Here is an 18,329-nt window from a genome sequence, read left to right on the forward strand (position 1 = left end):
AGCACCAAGCAACTCTTGATTACTCACTCCCACCACATTATTGTTCAGCTTACAGGTTTGGACGTGTCGTGCAGAATCGACACATAGCTACAATTTATTTTGTGTTATTTATTTCTGTGTTTGTTATATCTACGAAGACTCGAGAGACTCTATGTGATTTCTTGTAACCGTGAGTGAATTAAAAGATAAGATAAGATTAACGAGAACATTTATTAGTTTACATACATCCGATTTGGATTTTACACAAATTGCGAAATTATACCCCGACTTACACGAATTCGACTTACGCAGTTATCGCTTGGTCCCACCTATTGCGTAAGTTCAGGGTATTACTGTACTTCAATAGTACAACTTTCTTATAGATAATCACAAGATGGCAATAGCTGATTGATATGTGATGTGTCGCCATCTAGTGAACACATACACAAAGAATCAGAATTCCATTACAGTTTAATTTATATAATGTTGAATTTGAGATCATATGTATGTTTAAACCTTCTCCTGAATCAACAGATTTAAAATATGAAGTAAAATATGTTCAGACATTTTCCCATGATGCAGCAACAAACACCAAAGCTGACAGACTGATCATTAGTTTTATTTATATAGATTGAAAAACAACACAATTCTAGCCAAGGATTTTTCAATAACAATGAGTAAAAATTTAGAAATCAAGGAATAAAATGCATTTTATTTTTTTTAAATACAAAAATTTTTGCTCTCCTTCCATCTTTTAATTCAGCGACAGTCGAAAACAGAATTTACATGATGTTGTGGGGCCATAGATTCAAAGGAAAGGTTATCTCCACATACAAGAATTCTGTTTCGGACTGTTGCTTAATTAAAAGACATAAGGAGAGCAAAGAAGTTTGTGAAGTTTTGTATTTAAAAAAAATTAAATACAATCTGCCAAGAATTTAAATATTTACTTCATTTAAAATACAGTTTAAAATAATACAAATGGAAGACTAAATACAAATAAAATTTGCTGTCTTTTCACATTTTTTCCCCATTTGTTTGAATTGAATAAAGCCTATCCAAACAAATTTGAATACAAAATATTTTACCAATTGTAAGAATAAAATTAATTCCAGAATTTCATTTTAACTAATAATACAAACCTAAATTTTCTTTAGAGTTTATTAAAACAACTTTTGAGACAGTAATATGCAGAATACAAATTAAACTAATTCTTCTCTCATTGATGAAAATCATGCCTTTTTCATCTGCATTATTTTTATAAATAAGTTGTTAATCATAATTAAATAATAAAATTACACTACACCGCAAAATACCAGGATGTGTTAAATACTACACTCTAGAACCTATAACTGATGTGATATAAAAAACAAACAATAAATATCCTATAATCACAGAGGAAAGTTGCCCAATGCCGAGGGCCGCATCTTTGTCCCCATATTTTATGCACGAATTTAAGAATGTCTGTTATAATAAATTTATGCATTTTGACCAAATATTTAACAGGAGAGCCACAGAGTTTAAAAAGCTCTGTGTTATGGGAATCAGCCCCTCCCAGGGAGCCAAACACAACTGCATTATTGACAACCCAGTATCCTCTTGCAGCAAAATGGTCCCTTATGTGATGGTATTTCTCAATTTTATTCTGGCGGGAGGTGCTGAGGCATTCTTTCATGTATTGGCTCATGATGGTCAGATCAATTATGGTGATCTTTTTCTCCATCTTGTCACATATAACAATATCAGGGCATAGGTTATCATCACCCACCTTGTCAATAGACTTGTCGATACAAACCGTGACGCCAGGGCCATTGTTGTTGTAATGTACCATTTGCTTATCTGAGTCAAAATTTTGTCGTGCAGCTTGCATCTGAGAGGCATATAGTGGTGACACTTTGAGAGAATATGATGAATTGTTTCGCATTCACCACAATGGGGGCTAGTGTTACCACCCATCCAGTTTTCACCCGGACAGTCCGGGAATCGACTCACTATCTGGGTGAACTATTAATTTTGTCCAGAAATTTTGTAGAAATTGTGAAATTACGATGAAACAAAGTTCTTGCAAATATTTTTACAAATTTACACTATTTTAACAGAGAAAGAACTCACACTCACTGAAACTCATCTGCAATTCTGCCATGTTAGTCTATTTACGCCGAAGTGTGGCGCGAAACCTGTTGACCTTTTTTTTTTGCATGTACAATCGTACACGTCTCCAGTAGAACTAAGTTATCTGTACTTGTTCTTTCTTAATTTATGTTACTTATGTTACTCCTATGCAAGTCCCTAACTTTAACTGATTTTCAACTGGCATGCATGTTATTCTTTGCATTGTAAAATGACATTGCGCATGTGCCAGGAACTTCTGTTCGAACAAACCTGACCTGCTGTCCGGATCAGCGATTTTGAAAAGGTGGCAACACTAATGGGAGCAGAGGCTGATGGGGAATTTCTTCCATCAAAATAAATTAGTTTTGGTGGGAAGAAGGTCTAGCCGGGCTTTTAATGCGAAGGCATAAGTGCCTTTCAAAAGGGAGGGAGAGTTGAGCCAGGTTTTTGAGACATTGTTTCTGCAGGTAGCCATAGCCTTTCCTTGGCCCTTCTCACTGTTACACCAATCATCTGTCATGCGAGATTTTAACAGGGTTTTCAGTTGTTTGTAGATGGAGTTACAGCAATGATTATGGATGCCCGGGCCATCTGATTGGGTGATAAGAAAGTGTCCCTCCTGTATATCAATCCAAACTTTATCATCACGGATGTATCTCAGAATCATGGCTGTCAGATTGGAGAAATCAATAAACTTTGCTCTCTTCCTATGTTCCTTTACTGTTTGTTTTTTATATCACACCAGTTATAGGTTCTAAGAGTGAAATAAATAATAAAATGTAGTTATTTTAAAAATATATTTATTTTATAAAAAATATTATGACAGATATTTAAAATTTTCATACCAGAAGATTTACTAATCCTTTGGCAATCTGAAATGTTACAATACAGAAAAAATTCTCAAAGAAACAAAAAAAGGAGATAGAAAGTTCCAAACTTTGTTAACAATTTTTTGTATATTGAATAGCATTTTTTGGAAGTTTGTCCTCTAGATTTATCACTTATTTTCTTAGTAATTTAGTTTAGTCTGACAAAAGTATCATTTATCACTTTATAATACAGGGTCTTCCAAAAAGAATGCTACTATTTTACCAAATTATTGTAATTATGTTAATTATTAGCCAAAAATGGTGTCATGTATATTAAAACATTGGAAAACTGTCCAATTTTCACATTTGCCTATTGCAATTTCTCAACATATGCACCTCATGTCATACAATATTCATCCAACTGATACTCAAATTCTTCATATGCTCACTACAGAATATCAGCTGTCACTCCTCATATGCAGTCAATTCTACAGCTCCTGCTGCTATAGAATTGTGCAGCTTCTGCAAGCTCTTGCAAATTACTCATGTTCATTTATGGCACTTCCTAGAGGTAGTAGACAAGATGCTTGAATGCAGGTGGAAGATGAAACTCGGACAATTACTCTATTGATTGGTGTATTGAACATCACATACATCTCAGATTACAATTAACATAATTACAATAATTTAAAATGGTAGTATTAATTTTGGAATGTAATATCTTTAGTAGTATTTTTAGAATGTAATATCTTTGACAATCAGGAAATCAGTTAGCAATCATCTATTATGAAAATATTTAATGTTTGACATATTTCATATTAAAATAATTTTGAACTTTTCCTGAAATTTAATGGATCAATTTTTAATATTCAATATTTAATATCAGGAAGAAAAATTCTGTGTATGGCATTAATAATAGATTTTTTTTGCTAGCATTTTCAACGAATTTATTTTCATTGTCTTCACGGGAACAAAAATTTTTTAAATCAAACACAAATGTTCTAACAAGAATGAAATGCATATTATTTAAATTAAAAATTTTTTGAATTAAAACTGTTATGAGCAAGCTACAAATTTCAAATAATCAATGTTATGCATGCAATGTTATATGTATGATGTGATGTGGTAAATGCATGGATGCAGATCCACATTAACAGTGTAATAGTCGATGCAAATTGCTGTTTAACCATTTGTATAGGGCAATCCATATGTTGGGCAGGTCAAGAGTGGAAGTATTGCATGGTCTAAGGTTGTTGTAAGGAGAGATTCCCATATGAAGACAAGCTTCCGGTCACTCAAACAGAGCTACAACCCGTTATGGGCCCAAACATTTGAGTATTATTGTTTGGGCCCATAATGGGCTGTAGCTCTGTTCAAGCACCTTTTTGCAACCAACAGTCCAATGTACAGTACCTCATTCCCATTGCGGGATTCTCCAACAATATAGCATAGAACCTCAATTTCTCAAAGGTGGAGAATTTGTCCCGATCATTGCAGAAGAGTCTGTGCAAATCTGGCAGCAGAGATAGGGGTAGGAGAAGATTGTTGCCTGAATATGCAGAAAATGCATACAGAAAGGGGTGTGAGGTATGATAACGATGTTTGAACTACAGACACCTCCCTCTTCTTACATAGTGTGGTGCTTGAAAATAGAGATTTCCTGACTATGTTAAGCACATGCATTAATTTAACAATTGAAAAACCAGCTGCACATACTGCCAAACTAATGGTGTTTAACTCAATGTTTACAAGCACTTGCATTGATGGTAATAAGAAGGCTCTTCTAATGAGGGCAGCAATAGCAACATCAATGTATTGCAAAAGCTGGAAAGCATCTGTTGGGATGATATGAGGTACCTTATTAAACTTATGGTAAACCAAGAACAGTAGCCCTTCAGATGTATGTGTAAGTCCAAGAATGTTATAGCCACATCACTCTCTCCAAAGTGAAATTAATATAAACTAGAGAATCTTGTTTGAAGGTAAGAAATGTGTCATCTGTGTTCTCCTATGCCAGGGGTCGGCAGTTTGTCAAGTGAGAAGAGCCGAATTGTCATGAAAACAGGATAACAAAAGTACCAGAGAGCCGCATATTAATTTAAATGTGCGAAATACAACACACGACAGAGGCGCCTCTAGTGGCCATTTTCGGCATAACATTACAAGGATGGACGGACACACGTTCAATGGGTTATATATATAGATATGCTTCAAATGCTACCACTCTTATGCGACTCATATTGATCAACGCGAGTGTGGTCATGTGCGGACGGAGAACAAGTCGAAGTTTATTCGGCGGCTCTATCTCATAAACTCATAAGTTATAAGGCTGCGGTGAAATGAGGTGAGATGAAATTGGAGTTTATGTCCAAAGAGCCGCAAATATCTATGCAAAGAGCCGCATGCGGCTCGCGAGCCGCTAATTCCGACCCGTCCTATGCTATAAGGATATCATCAACATAACATAAATATAGGAGTGAGTAGTGGATGGCAAATGGGGAATTGAATGTTCTGTACTTGATTTCTCTCATAATCAGCACTGCTAGAACAGCAGATAAAGGGAAACCCATGGGGACTCCCTGTTTCTGTAAATAAATTTTCTGATTAAAATGAAAATAATTGTGCTCAGTAATAAAGGACAGTACATCATGTATATCCAATATTAAAACATTCTTGATGAGTAGAGTTGACAAGCATTATGGCTTCAAACATGGGCACTGAAGGGTACAAGGATACTATGTCTAGTTTGTAGAAGCTGTATGTGCTTGCTTGTATGGTACAAACAAGCACATACACATATACCACACCCATGCCTGAAATGATGATGGATTTAACAACCAAGGACGAGGGAGTAACATAGGACAATTCTGAAATCAATGTGCACAGAAACTTAGCTAGTGCCTTTTCTAAAAATTAGGTGGGGTGAGACCTCTTGTTTACTAGTGGTCATAACAGCCAGCCTGCCTTATGCATTTTTGGTTCAAAGAACAATCTGGGACATGCAACATTGGAGGGGTTCAAGACACCCAGTTAGGGTCAACATTACACCTGGTAGGGTTATGATTCTCCTTCTTTTCCATCGGATCATTGGTATAGGATCTTCTCATATCACCAAGGAATGTTATTGGGAAAGAAACTCGTTGGCCCTGAGAAGAAAGTCATCTTCTTTACACAGTACAAATTTTTTGTCCTCATCCAAGACTAGAAGCCTCAAGTCGGCCCTGATGAAGAAGTGGTTACTGTTTGGTAGACCACACAGTGTTTAGACACATCAGATGCTTGTTTTGCTGTTGCAAGCTTCGTGATTACCAATAATTCTATTTGTGGATACGTGACCACCACTTGGCAAGATTTGAGTGCTGCTAATGAGACCAGGACCAAACTGGCAAAGCTTGGCGTTAGCAGGTGGGATATATTTAGGTCCTCATTGTAGAACTCCACGTACCATGGCAGGTATGTCTTCATCTGTATCACTATAATATGGGGTGTTCACTACCATCTTGCATTGTCTGCACAACAAACATACTAACCACTGGAATTTACGATATGTATAAACCACATTTAATATTCCATATTTTTAAACAATGCTAATTAGCATTGCTTAAAAATATAAAAATTATCTTTGATGACTAATAAAAGTTACTTATCATACATTAAACAGTTCATACAATTTACCATACAATAAACAATTATCATATATGTAAAAACAACAGAAAACTAAAAAGTAAAAATGTCTTCATATTTCATCCTTCACTCATTTGCAATCCAGTAATAGTCTGATGATAGCCTGATGAATTAGACCTTTTCTTTGAGTCTCTTGTTCATTTTGTAATAATAATAATTATATATATATATATGTTATGGACTAAGTGATTAATATGAGCATTATGAATAATAACAAACAAAATCGAGCACTGTAATAAATTTCAGGTGTTTTAACATAATTTATCAAATTGACCAGTCATTATGAATACTGCTATCACCTAGTCGGGAAAAGTGATAATAATACATTGAGGAGTGATCATCTAACATACTGCTAGCCAATCAGCACTTGCATCAGAGTTGCACATGCATATTGTGTTTAGTACTGAATTTTAAATTTATGCAACCAGTAGTTAATCTTGTGCAACATTTTAATTTTACTTTTGTCTCTTAAAATAGTGTTTTCTTCTTTGACAAAAGTAATGATCATGGAATAGTCATTAAGTGATATGAATAATCACTTCAACAACCAATTAAATGAGTTAATAGAAGAAAAAGGTCAGAACAATCAAATTTTTACAAAATCAACATATTTGTCAATGATACAAAAAGTGAAAGAGACAAAAATGAAAGTTACTTCTAAGTTACCGGAAGAATATCAGCATTTACATAGCTATGACATTGTATCTATCAGAAATGCATGTTTATTATTATGCATGTAATTAATTATGTATGTAAAAGAAGGTAATGTGATTAAATATTACATTCACACTGAAAAAATATTTCAGATATTGCATGATGCCAATATTGCTATTGGACATGGCGATGGAAACTGTATGAAAAAAGAATTAAGTAGGAAATATAAAAATATTACAAGGGAGATGATCATAATTTATTTGAACTTATGTGAAATCTGTCAGAAAAAACAGAATGTTTCTAAGAAAGGCTTAGTAGTTAAACCAATTTTATGTAATGGAATGAACTCAAGATGTCAGGTCAATCTTATAGACATGTAGTCACAAGCCGACGAACAATATAAATTTATACTCATATATCAAGACCATCTAACTAAATTCATTCAACTACAACCATTAAAAACCAAAAGGGCCGAAGATATAGCATATGTTCTTTTAGACATTTTTACAATTTTCGGTGTACCGAGTATTCTACAAAGTGATAACAGCAGAGAATTCACCAATAAAGTCATCAAAGAAATGTGCAATATGTGGCCCAAGTTAAAAATGGTGCATGGAAAACCTAGGCACTCACAAAATCAGGGTTCAGTAGAAAGATATAATCAAGACGTAGAAAATATGCTTAGTTCTTGGTTGGAGACTAACAATACTAACAAATGGTCAGAAGGATTACATTTTGTACAACTGATAAAAAATCAAGCACATCATACTGGTATAAACTGCAGTCCATATGAGGCCATGTTTGAAGCAAAGTTAAAAGTTGGACTAAAGAATTTTATACCCAACGAATCACTGACGAACATTAATACAGAGGAGGATCTAGAGCAGTGTTTCCCAACCTTTTTTGTGCTATGCCCCACCTAAGTCTTTCTAAAATTCTTATGCCCCCTAACATATACAGCGGCTATACGGTTGAATTAACTTAAACTCTGGACGAGTCCATTTTTGAATTGCCCCCTTAACAATCCAATTGCCACCCTGTGGGCATGAGCCCCACATTGGGAAACACTAATCTAGAGAGACTTTTTAAAACTATTGACAAAGTCAAAGTTGCTCAAACTCTGAAAGATCAGGTACCATCCAAGAAAACATTATAAAAGATTATTTGATAATGCCACCCTCACATAGCAATATAAATGATGAAGTTCAAAGATCTACATCATCTTCACATGAAAAAGATCTAAACCAGGATGTTATTAGTATTACAAAATTGATGAATGAAGAAGAAAAATCCAAACAGCTGATCAAAAAATAGAAAAAAAAATAAGTGTCTAAAACAAGGCTTGTCTAATCTTAAAAAACAAGTGGAAAAAATTATTGATACATCAAATTCCAAATACACAGCAGCTAATGTTGGTGATACATTAAGGATTTCTGTACCAGATGTAGATCGAGACTGCAGTGATGAAAAAATATTTTAGGTATAAAACAGCAACCGCACACCGGGTTGTATATAGCAAAATATGACCTACTTGAACCTATAACTGGTGTATACAGAGTATAATCTTCCAAAACAAATGTTTTCTTAACCCCTTCTGGGTTCTTCTTCAGGTAAATCAGCTGGATTGAATATGAATATGAAAAGTTTGAACAAATCCGAATGCTGTTGAGTTTGAATTGTTTGGTTCGTTTGTGTATTCCGTCATGTTACAAACCGAACAATTCAAACTCAACAGCATTCAGATTTGTTCAAACTTTTCATATTCTTGTTCGATCCAACTGATTTACCTGAAGAAGAACCCAGAAGGGGTTAAGAAAACGTTCGTTTTGGAAGATTAAACTCTGTATGTACCAGTTATAGGTTCAAGTAGGTCATATTTTGCTAACCACTCATCTATGAATGAATCACGATCATTCCTTCTTTATGGGTTCGACCCTAAATTTCTTCATGCTTTCCCTGTCAAACAGACAATTGAAAACCCAAGTATTCGGGAGTATCATGACTTCCTAATATCGAAGTTATGTTGTATCATGAATCAGCTTATGAACTGAGTCATAGTCATAACAAAATTAATCGTAATCATATCAATACGGGAAGGAAAGTGCAGGGATTTGAGGTAGGGCAAAGGGTTTGGATGTTGAGAAAAGGGAAAAGATGACAAGTTTTCACCCAAATATTTGGGTCCATTCCATGTTTATCGCCTCCTTGGGCCTGTTAATGCTGAGATTGAAGGTTGTGATAAAAGGGAAAAAAACTGTATATATTGATGGACTGAAACCTTGTTTCTCAAATTTCCTTGAGCCCAGGTAGAGACATAATGTGCCAACAGGAAATGAAGAAGTGCCATCCAAGGAACCCAAAGATGATGATGAAGGGGAAGAAGACATCCCTCACATTCCGATAATTCAATGTGCAAGATACAACTGGCATAACCAACCTAACCATCAGTATAAGGGAGACAACAAGCATTCGAGTTGTGAAGTCGGATTGGAGAAAATAAACGAGATTTCCCACCCGTACAATTTAAGGGGATGGAAAGTGGACTTTCATCATCTTCACTTTGGAAAATAATTTGTGATTTCACATGTATTAATGTAATTGTTTATTTCACCTATATTAATGTATTTTGTTTATTTTGTTAATATTATCTTTGATGGGAGCATATGTAACTTGGTTAAGGCCTTGTTATTTTTCTCTTTCACCACTTTCATTCAAAACTTTACTGTTGGCTTTTATTCATCTGGCCTCACCCTGACTGGTTGATCCAATGGTCCGATGTGTGTCTAAAACAAAAGGAGTAGCACTGGATTGGTCAAAAGGGGTCAGAATGAAAGGAGAGGTAGGGGAATGCATCAAGGGATGATCATCTTTTGGAGAGAGGAGCTGGAGGAGAGGACATGTGTGTCTAAGTAATGGAAAGGAAACTCTCTTGAAGAACAGACTCAAGGTTTATTTTTGCCAGTCCTTTTGGTTTTCCCTTTTTCTTTTTCTATCTAAATCAGTTCTTCTGATTTCTTATAATAACCCCATCTTGATCCAGTTTAATCTTATAACACTCTCCCCCTCCTCTCACTCTCTCTCTCTCATGTCATCACCCCCTCTTTTAACGCAAGGTTGGCAATCACCTTGTTTTAACAGCTGCATTCACACTGCAAAGATCAATTAGTTTGAAAGCAAATGTTTTCAACTTATTAAACGCTGTTAAAAACATTTGCTTTCTTATGTTGAATTTACTAATTGTAGCTGTATATTTGTTCAGTGAATGGTTGTCTCTTTAATCCGAAAATGTTTCTCTCGGTAGACTATCTTACAGCAAGTCAGGTCCAGAAACTCTTTTATTGTATTTTCAATGGAAAATGAAAACCAGTTTGGAAAATGAAACCAGTTCGAAATGCATATGAATTGAAAATACAATAAAAGAGTTTCTGGACCTGACTTGCTGTAAGATAGTCTACCGAGAGAAACATTTTCGGATTAAAGAGACAACCATTCACTGAACAAATATACAGCTACAATTAGTAAATTCAACATAAGAAAGCAAATGTTTTTAACAGCGTTTAATAAGTTGAAAACATTTGCTTTCAAACTAATTGATCTTTGCAGTGTGAATGCAGCTGTTAAAACAAGGTGATTGCCAACCTTGCGTTAAAAGAGGGGGTGATGACATGAGAGAGAGAGAGTGAGAGGAGGGGGAGAGTGTTATAAGATTAAACTGGATCAAGATGGGGTTATTATAAGAAATCAGAAGAACTGATTTAGATAGAAAAAGAAAAAGGGAAAACCAAAAGGACTGGCAAAAATAAACCTTGAGTCTGTTCTTCAAGAGAGTTTCCTTTCCATTACTTAGACACACATGTCCTCTCCTCCAGCTCCTCTCTCCAAAAGATGATCATCCCTTGATGCATTCCCCTACCTCTCCTTTCATTCTGACCCCTTTTGACCAATCCAGTGCTACTCCTTTTGTTTTAGACACACATCGGACCATTGGATCAACCAGTCAGGGTGAGGCCAGATGAATAAAAGCCAACAGTAAAGTTTTGAATGAAAGTGGTGAAAGAGAAAAATAACAAGGCCTTAACCAAGTTACATATGCTCCCATCAAAGATAATATTAACAAAATAAACAAAATACATTAATATAGGTGAAATAAACAATTACATTAATACATGTGAAATCACAAATTATTTTCCAAAGTGAANGTGCCAATGTATTTAAAACAAACTATAGACATTTTTTTAATTAAATTAAATTTAAATATTGCAGATTTTTTAATATAATTTTCAAGTTTTACTGTTAAAAAACTTTGTAATGTTATATTATGAAAAAAATTCAAATCACTCAATCAACTATGTACTGTACAACCTTGTATAGCAACAAAAATATTTAAAACTATCATTTTTAGTCATATTTAATGATCTATGTCCAGTTTGCTATTCAAAAATCAAACAAATTTAGAAAAGCTAACAGCATCAGTTTTAATAAACATTTTTGTTAATAATAGAAGGTTGTATGTAGTTGATCAAGTGATCTACTGAAGCAGTTATGAGTTCAAATCAATTTCTATGTATTAAAAAGAGTTCAAATCAATTTAATCAAATACTAGTTTTACCTGGTTCATGCATTCCAGGGTTATCTGTGATTTCCAACACAAATAATTCTCTTCCTTCTACAGATAAACCAATACTATAGAGTCTTGTGATGTGAGGAAAATTTTTTGAAATATTATTTAAAAATTCTACCAATTCAGTATAGTTATGATATTGAAATTTGGGAGGATTTATAAAATCATCATCAATTACTAGTGTATTATTCTGAATTATCGGTGTTGTAAATTCTGAAGAATTTGTGTTAATGGTGGTAGTAAATATTGGATTATCATCATTTACTGCAGAATTTGATTTATTTATCAAATCACTCTCCATAGAAAAATTCAATTGAGACACAACTCCTTCTTCAACAGTTACTCTCTTCTTTTGAAAACGATAACTAAAAAATAAAAAATAAGAAAATATGATTAATGTTAATTGTAAATTGTTTAATTTGTTTTAATATGTAATCTTTAAGTACAGGTATCCCTCATACAACATGGCACTTTTACAACATGGTTTCACCCTAACAGAGTTTGAAAATTGGGGATATCCCCCCATACAACAGCCCTTCCGCTTTTGCTCTAACACAGTTTAGAAAATCTTCTGTACAAAATTTCACTATTTTTAAGTGTAAACTCCATTTTTCAATTTTTTTTTTATTCAAGTAAGCATGCATGTTATCTCAAGTTTGCCCATGGATTTTACAATATTAAAATTTTCAATTTGGTTTGTGCCTTTCATTAGGTTTACTTTAATGAAAACTGATACTAAAATTTTTTTTCCTTGTCCTAGCTTTCCTATCAACTGGGTGTCATTGTTGTTGCTTTCAGATTTTACCTTTAAGACCCACTGTTTTGTTTTTATAGATTCATCTTTGTATTTAGGAAAGTTTATTTAAACATTTTTAGATAAGTGGTATTAAACTTTTTTAACTGTAGGTATGAATTTAGCAATCATTTTTAAAATGACAAATAAAATACAGCATTATCTTGGTACTCAAACAATTCTGTATTCAAACAAATTCTGGAATAAAGTTGCTTGATACTCAACTGAACAAACACAACCCACTAGAACAAATTTTCCATTAACAACATATTTTTAATTTGATTTGTCATTCATAAAAAAATTATGATCAAAATATAAAAAAATAAAAAAGACATTACTGATATTTCTGATCAAGATCAAGAAAAAAGCTCAGATGATGAAGATACTTTGTAAAGAGAAAATGCCCTCATCAACTAAAATTAATATTAATGTATTATACAATATTTTCAATTGTGATTGTTAGTTAATTATTGATTGCTTTAATAAATAAATTTCTCTTAGTGACAGAAAAGAATACTATACTTTAGCTACCTTTTGGAATCTAACCCCATGTTTCAAATTAGTCCTTTGTTTCATATAGCACAGATTTGCATAACACAGCACTTTTTCAAAACATAACTACTATATTATATGAGGGTTACCTGTATTTAAATTCAAAATACATTTATTTTTAATACTGGTGTAAAATTTGATACATTGAATACAAAATAAGGATGCTAAATCAGTTAAGGAATCATAAAAAGGACAACCTCTAAACCTTATACATGAAATTCCAGCATAGTTTAATGCAGATAAAAACAAACAAAAAACAAATATTTTCGATCTACATTGGAGATCTTCAGGCTAATATTCCAGTCTTGCAGTGTTTAAACTATAGTTAATTAAGGATGACTCCTTAATTATAGTTCATATACTGCAAGACGAATAACATCTTAATAGAGAAAAAATGTTCTACAAGACTTTATATCTCAGCCTTAGAACTCGTACGATGATTTTTTAAATTGAACATATGCTTGTGTCAGCATTCTAAAGCCATTTCAGTTCAGAGTACAGATTCAAAACATCCAAATTTTAAAAACACAAATATTCAAAAAATACATAAATGGACAAAATTTAAAAGCTGTCATTAGGTTAAAGAACAGGATAAAATGAATCTTTGAAATTATAAATATGTTCCACCTATAACAGCAAAAATAAACTATTCCATAAATAAACAGTAAAAAGTTTTAATTGAAAATTATTTTTTAAGAATTGCAATAAGAAAAATTTATAATATTTTATTAAATAAATTTCAAATATTTAAATTCTCCAAAACTTGGTATTATTTTAAACATACTTAGTCTTGCTGCTTGTTAAGGAAACCAAACTTTCTTTAAACCAAGCTACTTTACTGTGACTATATTTAATTAATTACTAAATAATTTGTCACTAGAAGAAGTTGTTAGGTGTCATCTCTTATTAAATTTAATAATTATAATTAAATTGATATTTATTAAATAATTTAGAATATTCTGGAAGAAAAGAATCAGCCTGGAGCAGAACTCAAACCTGCTACTCCCACTTACCATGCAATGCATTGTCAATTACACCACCAAAGCCTCCAGTCTGATCTCCTCTTCCAGACATATTTAAATATGATATAACCATCCTCAGTTATATAAAAGTAGCCCAATGTAATCTGGTGAATATTTGGCTTTACAAATTTATCAAGTTTTGTGAGGTTTGCTTGTTTCTTTAAACCTGGTGGGGGATGCGGGAGGACACGTGACGTGGAAGGCTAGAATAGTACATCGTATGAATAACAAGAAAAATTACATGATGATTAGAAGATTGAATGGGACTCTGAACAACCGGGAACACAACGTGTACAACGTGTGCGCAATGGACACCAAGCATTCAAAATATCATCATTCGTTTTTTTGAAAAATTTCATAGCGGTGTTCCAGAATATAAAAAATCCAGTTTGAAAACCTGAGGAAGAACACGGAAGGTGTTCCGAAAACGTTTGTGCGTTAATATTTTACAATTTCGCATCGATTACAGGCTTAAGTAAGTCATAATTTTGTTCTTTAAACCTTTTAATTGGAAACTTTTTCTCCCCATTCAAGCCAACCTCAGCCACAAAGCCATTTCAAACTTTTAAAATATGAATCAGACAATAATTAAATACAAAATACTTATGCAAATAGAACAAATCTATATATATAACCCATTCAATGGGTGTCTGTACATGTAACCGTTTGATAACGGACACCAGAAGCACCCCTATTGTGTGTCATATTTCAAACATTCAAATTAACAATTTTAATTATTATTTAAATTAACAATATAAATTACTAGCTTTTGCCCGCAGCTTCGCTTGCGTTAAAAAGTATTATTATTAATTAGGTATAGTTTTTGCGGCTTTACTTTCGTTTAGCGTGTGTAAAAAATTAGGGCCTACAAAACTTCTTTGTACAACTATGTACAAAGGGTACAATATAATCCCCGCAAAAACTATACCTAATTGACCCCCGTCAANTTTCTAAGAAAGGCTTAGTAGTTAAACCAATTTTATGTAATGGAATGAACTCAAGATGTCAGGTCAATCTTATAGACATGTAGTCACAAGCCGACGAACAATATAAATTTATACTCATATATCAAGACCATCTAACTAAATTCATTCAACTACAACCATTAAAAACCAAAAGGGCCGAAGATAGCATATGTTCTTTTAGACATTTTTACAATTTTCGGTGTACCGAGTATTCTACAAAGTGATAACAGCAGAGAATTCACCAATAAAGTCATCAAAGAAATGTGCAATATGTGGCCCAAGTTAAAAATGGTGCATGGAAAACCTAGGCACTCACAAAATCAGGGTTCAGTAGAAAGATATAATCAAGACGTAGAAAATATGCTTAGTTCTTGGTTGGAGACTAACAATACTAACAAATGGTCAGAAGGATTACATTTTGTACAACTGATAAAAAATCAAGCACATCATACTGGTATAAACTGCAGTCCATATGAGGCCATGTTTGAAGCAAAGTTAAAAGTTGGACTAAAGAATTTTATACCCAACGAATCACTGATGAACATTAATACAGAGGAGGATCTAGAGCAGTGTTTCCCAACCTTTTTTGTGCTATGCCCCACCTAAGTCTTTCTAAAATTCTTATGCCCCCTAACATATACAGCGGCTATACGGTTGAATTAACTTAAACTCTGGACGAGTCCATTTTTGAATTGCCCCCTTAACAATCCAATTGCCACCCTGTGGGCATGAGCCCCACATTGGGAAACACTAATCTAGAGAGACTTTTTAAAACTATTGACAAAGTCAAAGTTGCTCAAACTCTGAAAGATCAGGTACCATCCAAGAAAACATTATAAAAGATTATTTGATAATGCCACCCTCACATAGCAATATAAATGATGAAGTTCAAAGATCTACATCATCTTCACATGAAAAAGATCTAAACCAGGATGTTATTAGTATTACAAAATTGATGAATGAAGAAGAAAAATCCAAACAGCTGATCAAAAAATAGAAAAAAAAATAAGTGTCTAAAACAAGGCTTGTCTAATCTTAAAAAACAAGTGGAAAAAATTATTGATACATCAAATTCCAAATACACAGCAGCTAATGTTGGTGATACATTAAGGATTTCTGTACCAGATGTAGATCGAGACTGCAGTGATGAAAAAATATTTTAGGTATAAAACAGCAACCGCACACCGGGTTGTATATAGCAAAATATGACCTACTTGAACCTATAACTGGTGTATACAGAGTATAATCTTCCAAAACAAATGTTTTCTTAACCCCTTCTGGGTTCTTCTTCAGGTAAATCAGCTGGATTGAATATGAATATGAAAAGTTTGAACAAATCCGAATGCTGTTGAGTTTGAATTGTTTGGTTCGTTTGTGTATTCCGTCATGTTACAAACCGAACAATTCAAACTCAACAGCATTCAGATTTGTTCAAACTTTTCATATTCTTGTTCGATCCAACTGACTTACCTGAAGAAGAACCCAGAAGGGGTTAAAAGATTACATGTTCTTTTTAAAATACTTTGAAATAATTCACAAAAAATATATAATTCTAAATCAAATAAGTGGCGTTTTTTTAATCAACTTGCCCGAAGGGAATATAGCTTTACGAGGTCTGTTCAAAAAATACATGGACTGACATCATAAAACAAAATGTACTTTATGTAGAAGTTACATGTCTGGGTCCCCTTCAAAGTACTCTCCATCCCAACAGTGTTTCCACTTGTTGAAACAGTCCTGGTATGCTTCTTTTGTAACGTCTTTCAACGCCCTCGTTGCATTTGCTTTAATCTCAGAAATCGTCTCAAATCTTCTTCCTTTCAAGGGTCTTTTGAGTTTGGGGAACAAGAAAAAGTCATAAGGAACAAGGTCAGGTGAGTAGTGGGAGTGGGAAAGAACAGTGATCAAGTGTTTGGCCAAAAACTCACGAGTTCTGAGGGCTGAATGGGCTGGAGCATTGTCGTGATGGAGAAACCAATCACCACTCCTCCACATTTCTGGCCTTTTGCGATGGATAGCATCCCTCAGACATTTCAGAACTGCAACGTAGTAAGTCTGGTTCACTGTTGAGCCTTGCTGATGCTAAGGGTGTGATGAACAACACCCTTAGCATCAAAGAAAACTGTCAGCATCACCTTGACATTGGATCGAACTTAGCAAGTTTTTTTGGGTCTGGGGGATGTTTCACCCACCCACTGGTTGAGCATAGCAAATGTTTCAGTTGCAGATTTTCCAAGTTTAACACAAAATTTCACAGCAAGTCATTGCTCCATCCGGTCATTCATTCTGAAATCTGACAAACGAAGAAATCGCACTTCACTAAGAACTGCATAGCTAATCAACAAATAAAGATATCTGTAATTGGAATATGGCTTTATCACCAGACGATCTGTACAAACCTAGCAACACCAAGCTGATTCCTCTGGAACCAACTGGAGCTGCGTAATTCAAACAGTCCGCATATTTTTTGAACAGACCTTGTATTCATAATGTCTGGTCACAATTTAATAAATTAATCAATATTTATGAAACTGTGCACCCATTTTAGTAATTATGAATAATGCCCTATTAATCACTTGGTCCATAACATATATATGTAACTATTGCAAATAATAACAGAGTATAATATACAGTATATTGTATTAATATATATTGTATATTAATACAATATATATTATTACATATACAGTAGAACCTCAATTATCCGGACTTCTATTATCCAAATTTTCGATTATCCAGATTGTTCAAAATAAACAAAAATTTTACGAATTTGCTGATTTGCACTTGGCGAATTACGATACTGTTTGTGTACGTGATGGAATACATAACTTTTTTGTTTCAACAACATCTCACCCGGCACAGTGGCCGTAAACTCTTAAATATATTTAGCATCGTAATAAAAATATAACTTGACATACGTATTTATAAATAATTTATTTTCAAATTACATCATTTCTATGACCAAGGGCGGCGTAAGGCATGGGCAACGTGGGCCACCGTCTATGCCTCGCGATCCAAAGGGCCTCACGTTTCGAAGGTTTATGCATTACTTAAAAGCCGCAAATGCGACAAAAAAATTTTACTCGTCATAAAACGATAAATAGTTTGTCAAATTTTTATTCATAAAAATGCAGTTTC

At 33.6% G+C, this 18,329-nt stretch overlaps 1 protein-coding gene across 1 annotated transcript in view; it reads right to left on the bottom strand.

Moving 5' to 3' along the window:
• The window catches only part of LOC111622109 (carboxypeptidase D-like), a 178,877-nt gene that overhangs the window by 144,143 nt on the left and 16,405 nt on the right, over window positions 1-18,329 (bottom strand). The window contains exon 4 of the mRNA XM_023364424.1: window positions 11,848-12,228. Within this exon, the coding sequence (XP_023220192.1) occupies window positions 11,848-12,228 (381 nt within the window). The remainder of the gene's footprint in view (window positions 1-11,847; window positions 12,229-18,329) is intronic.

This window comes from Centruroides sculpturatus, unplaced genomic scaffold (genome assembly GCF_000671375.1).
Source record: "Centruroides sculpturatus isolate CEXI.00-Female unplaced genomic scaffold, Cexi_2.0 scaffold308, whole genome shotgun sequence".
Classification (NCBI taxonomy): domain Eukaryota; kingdom Metazoa; phylum Arthropoda; class Arachnida; order Scorpiones; family Buthidae; genus Centruroides; species Centruroides sculpturatus.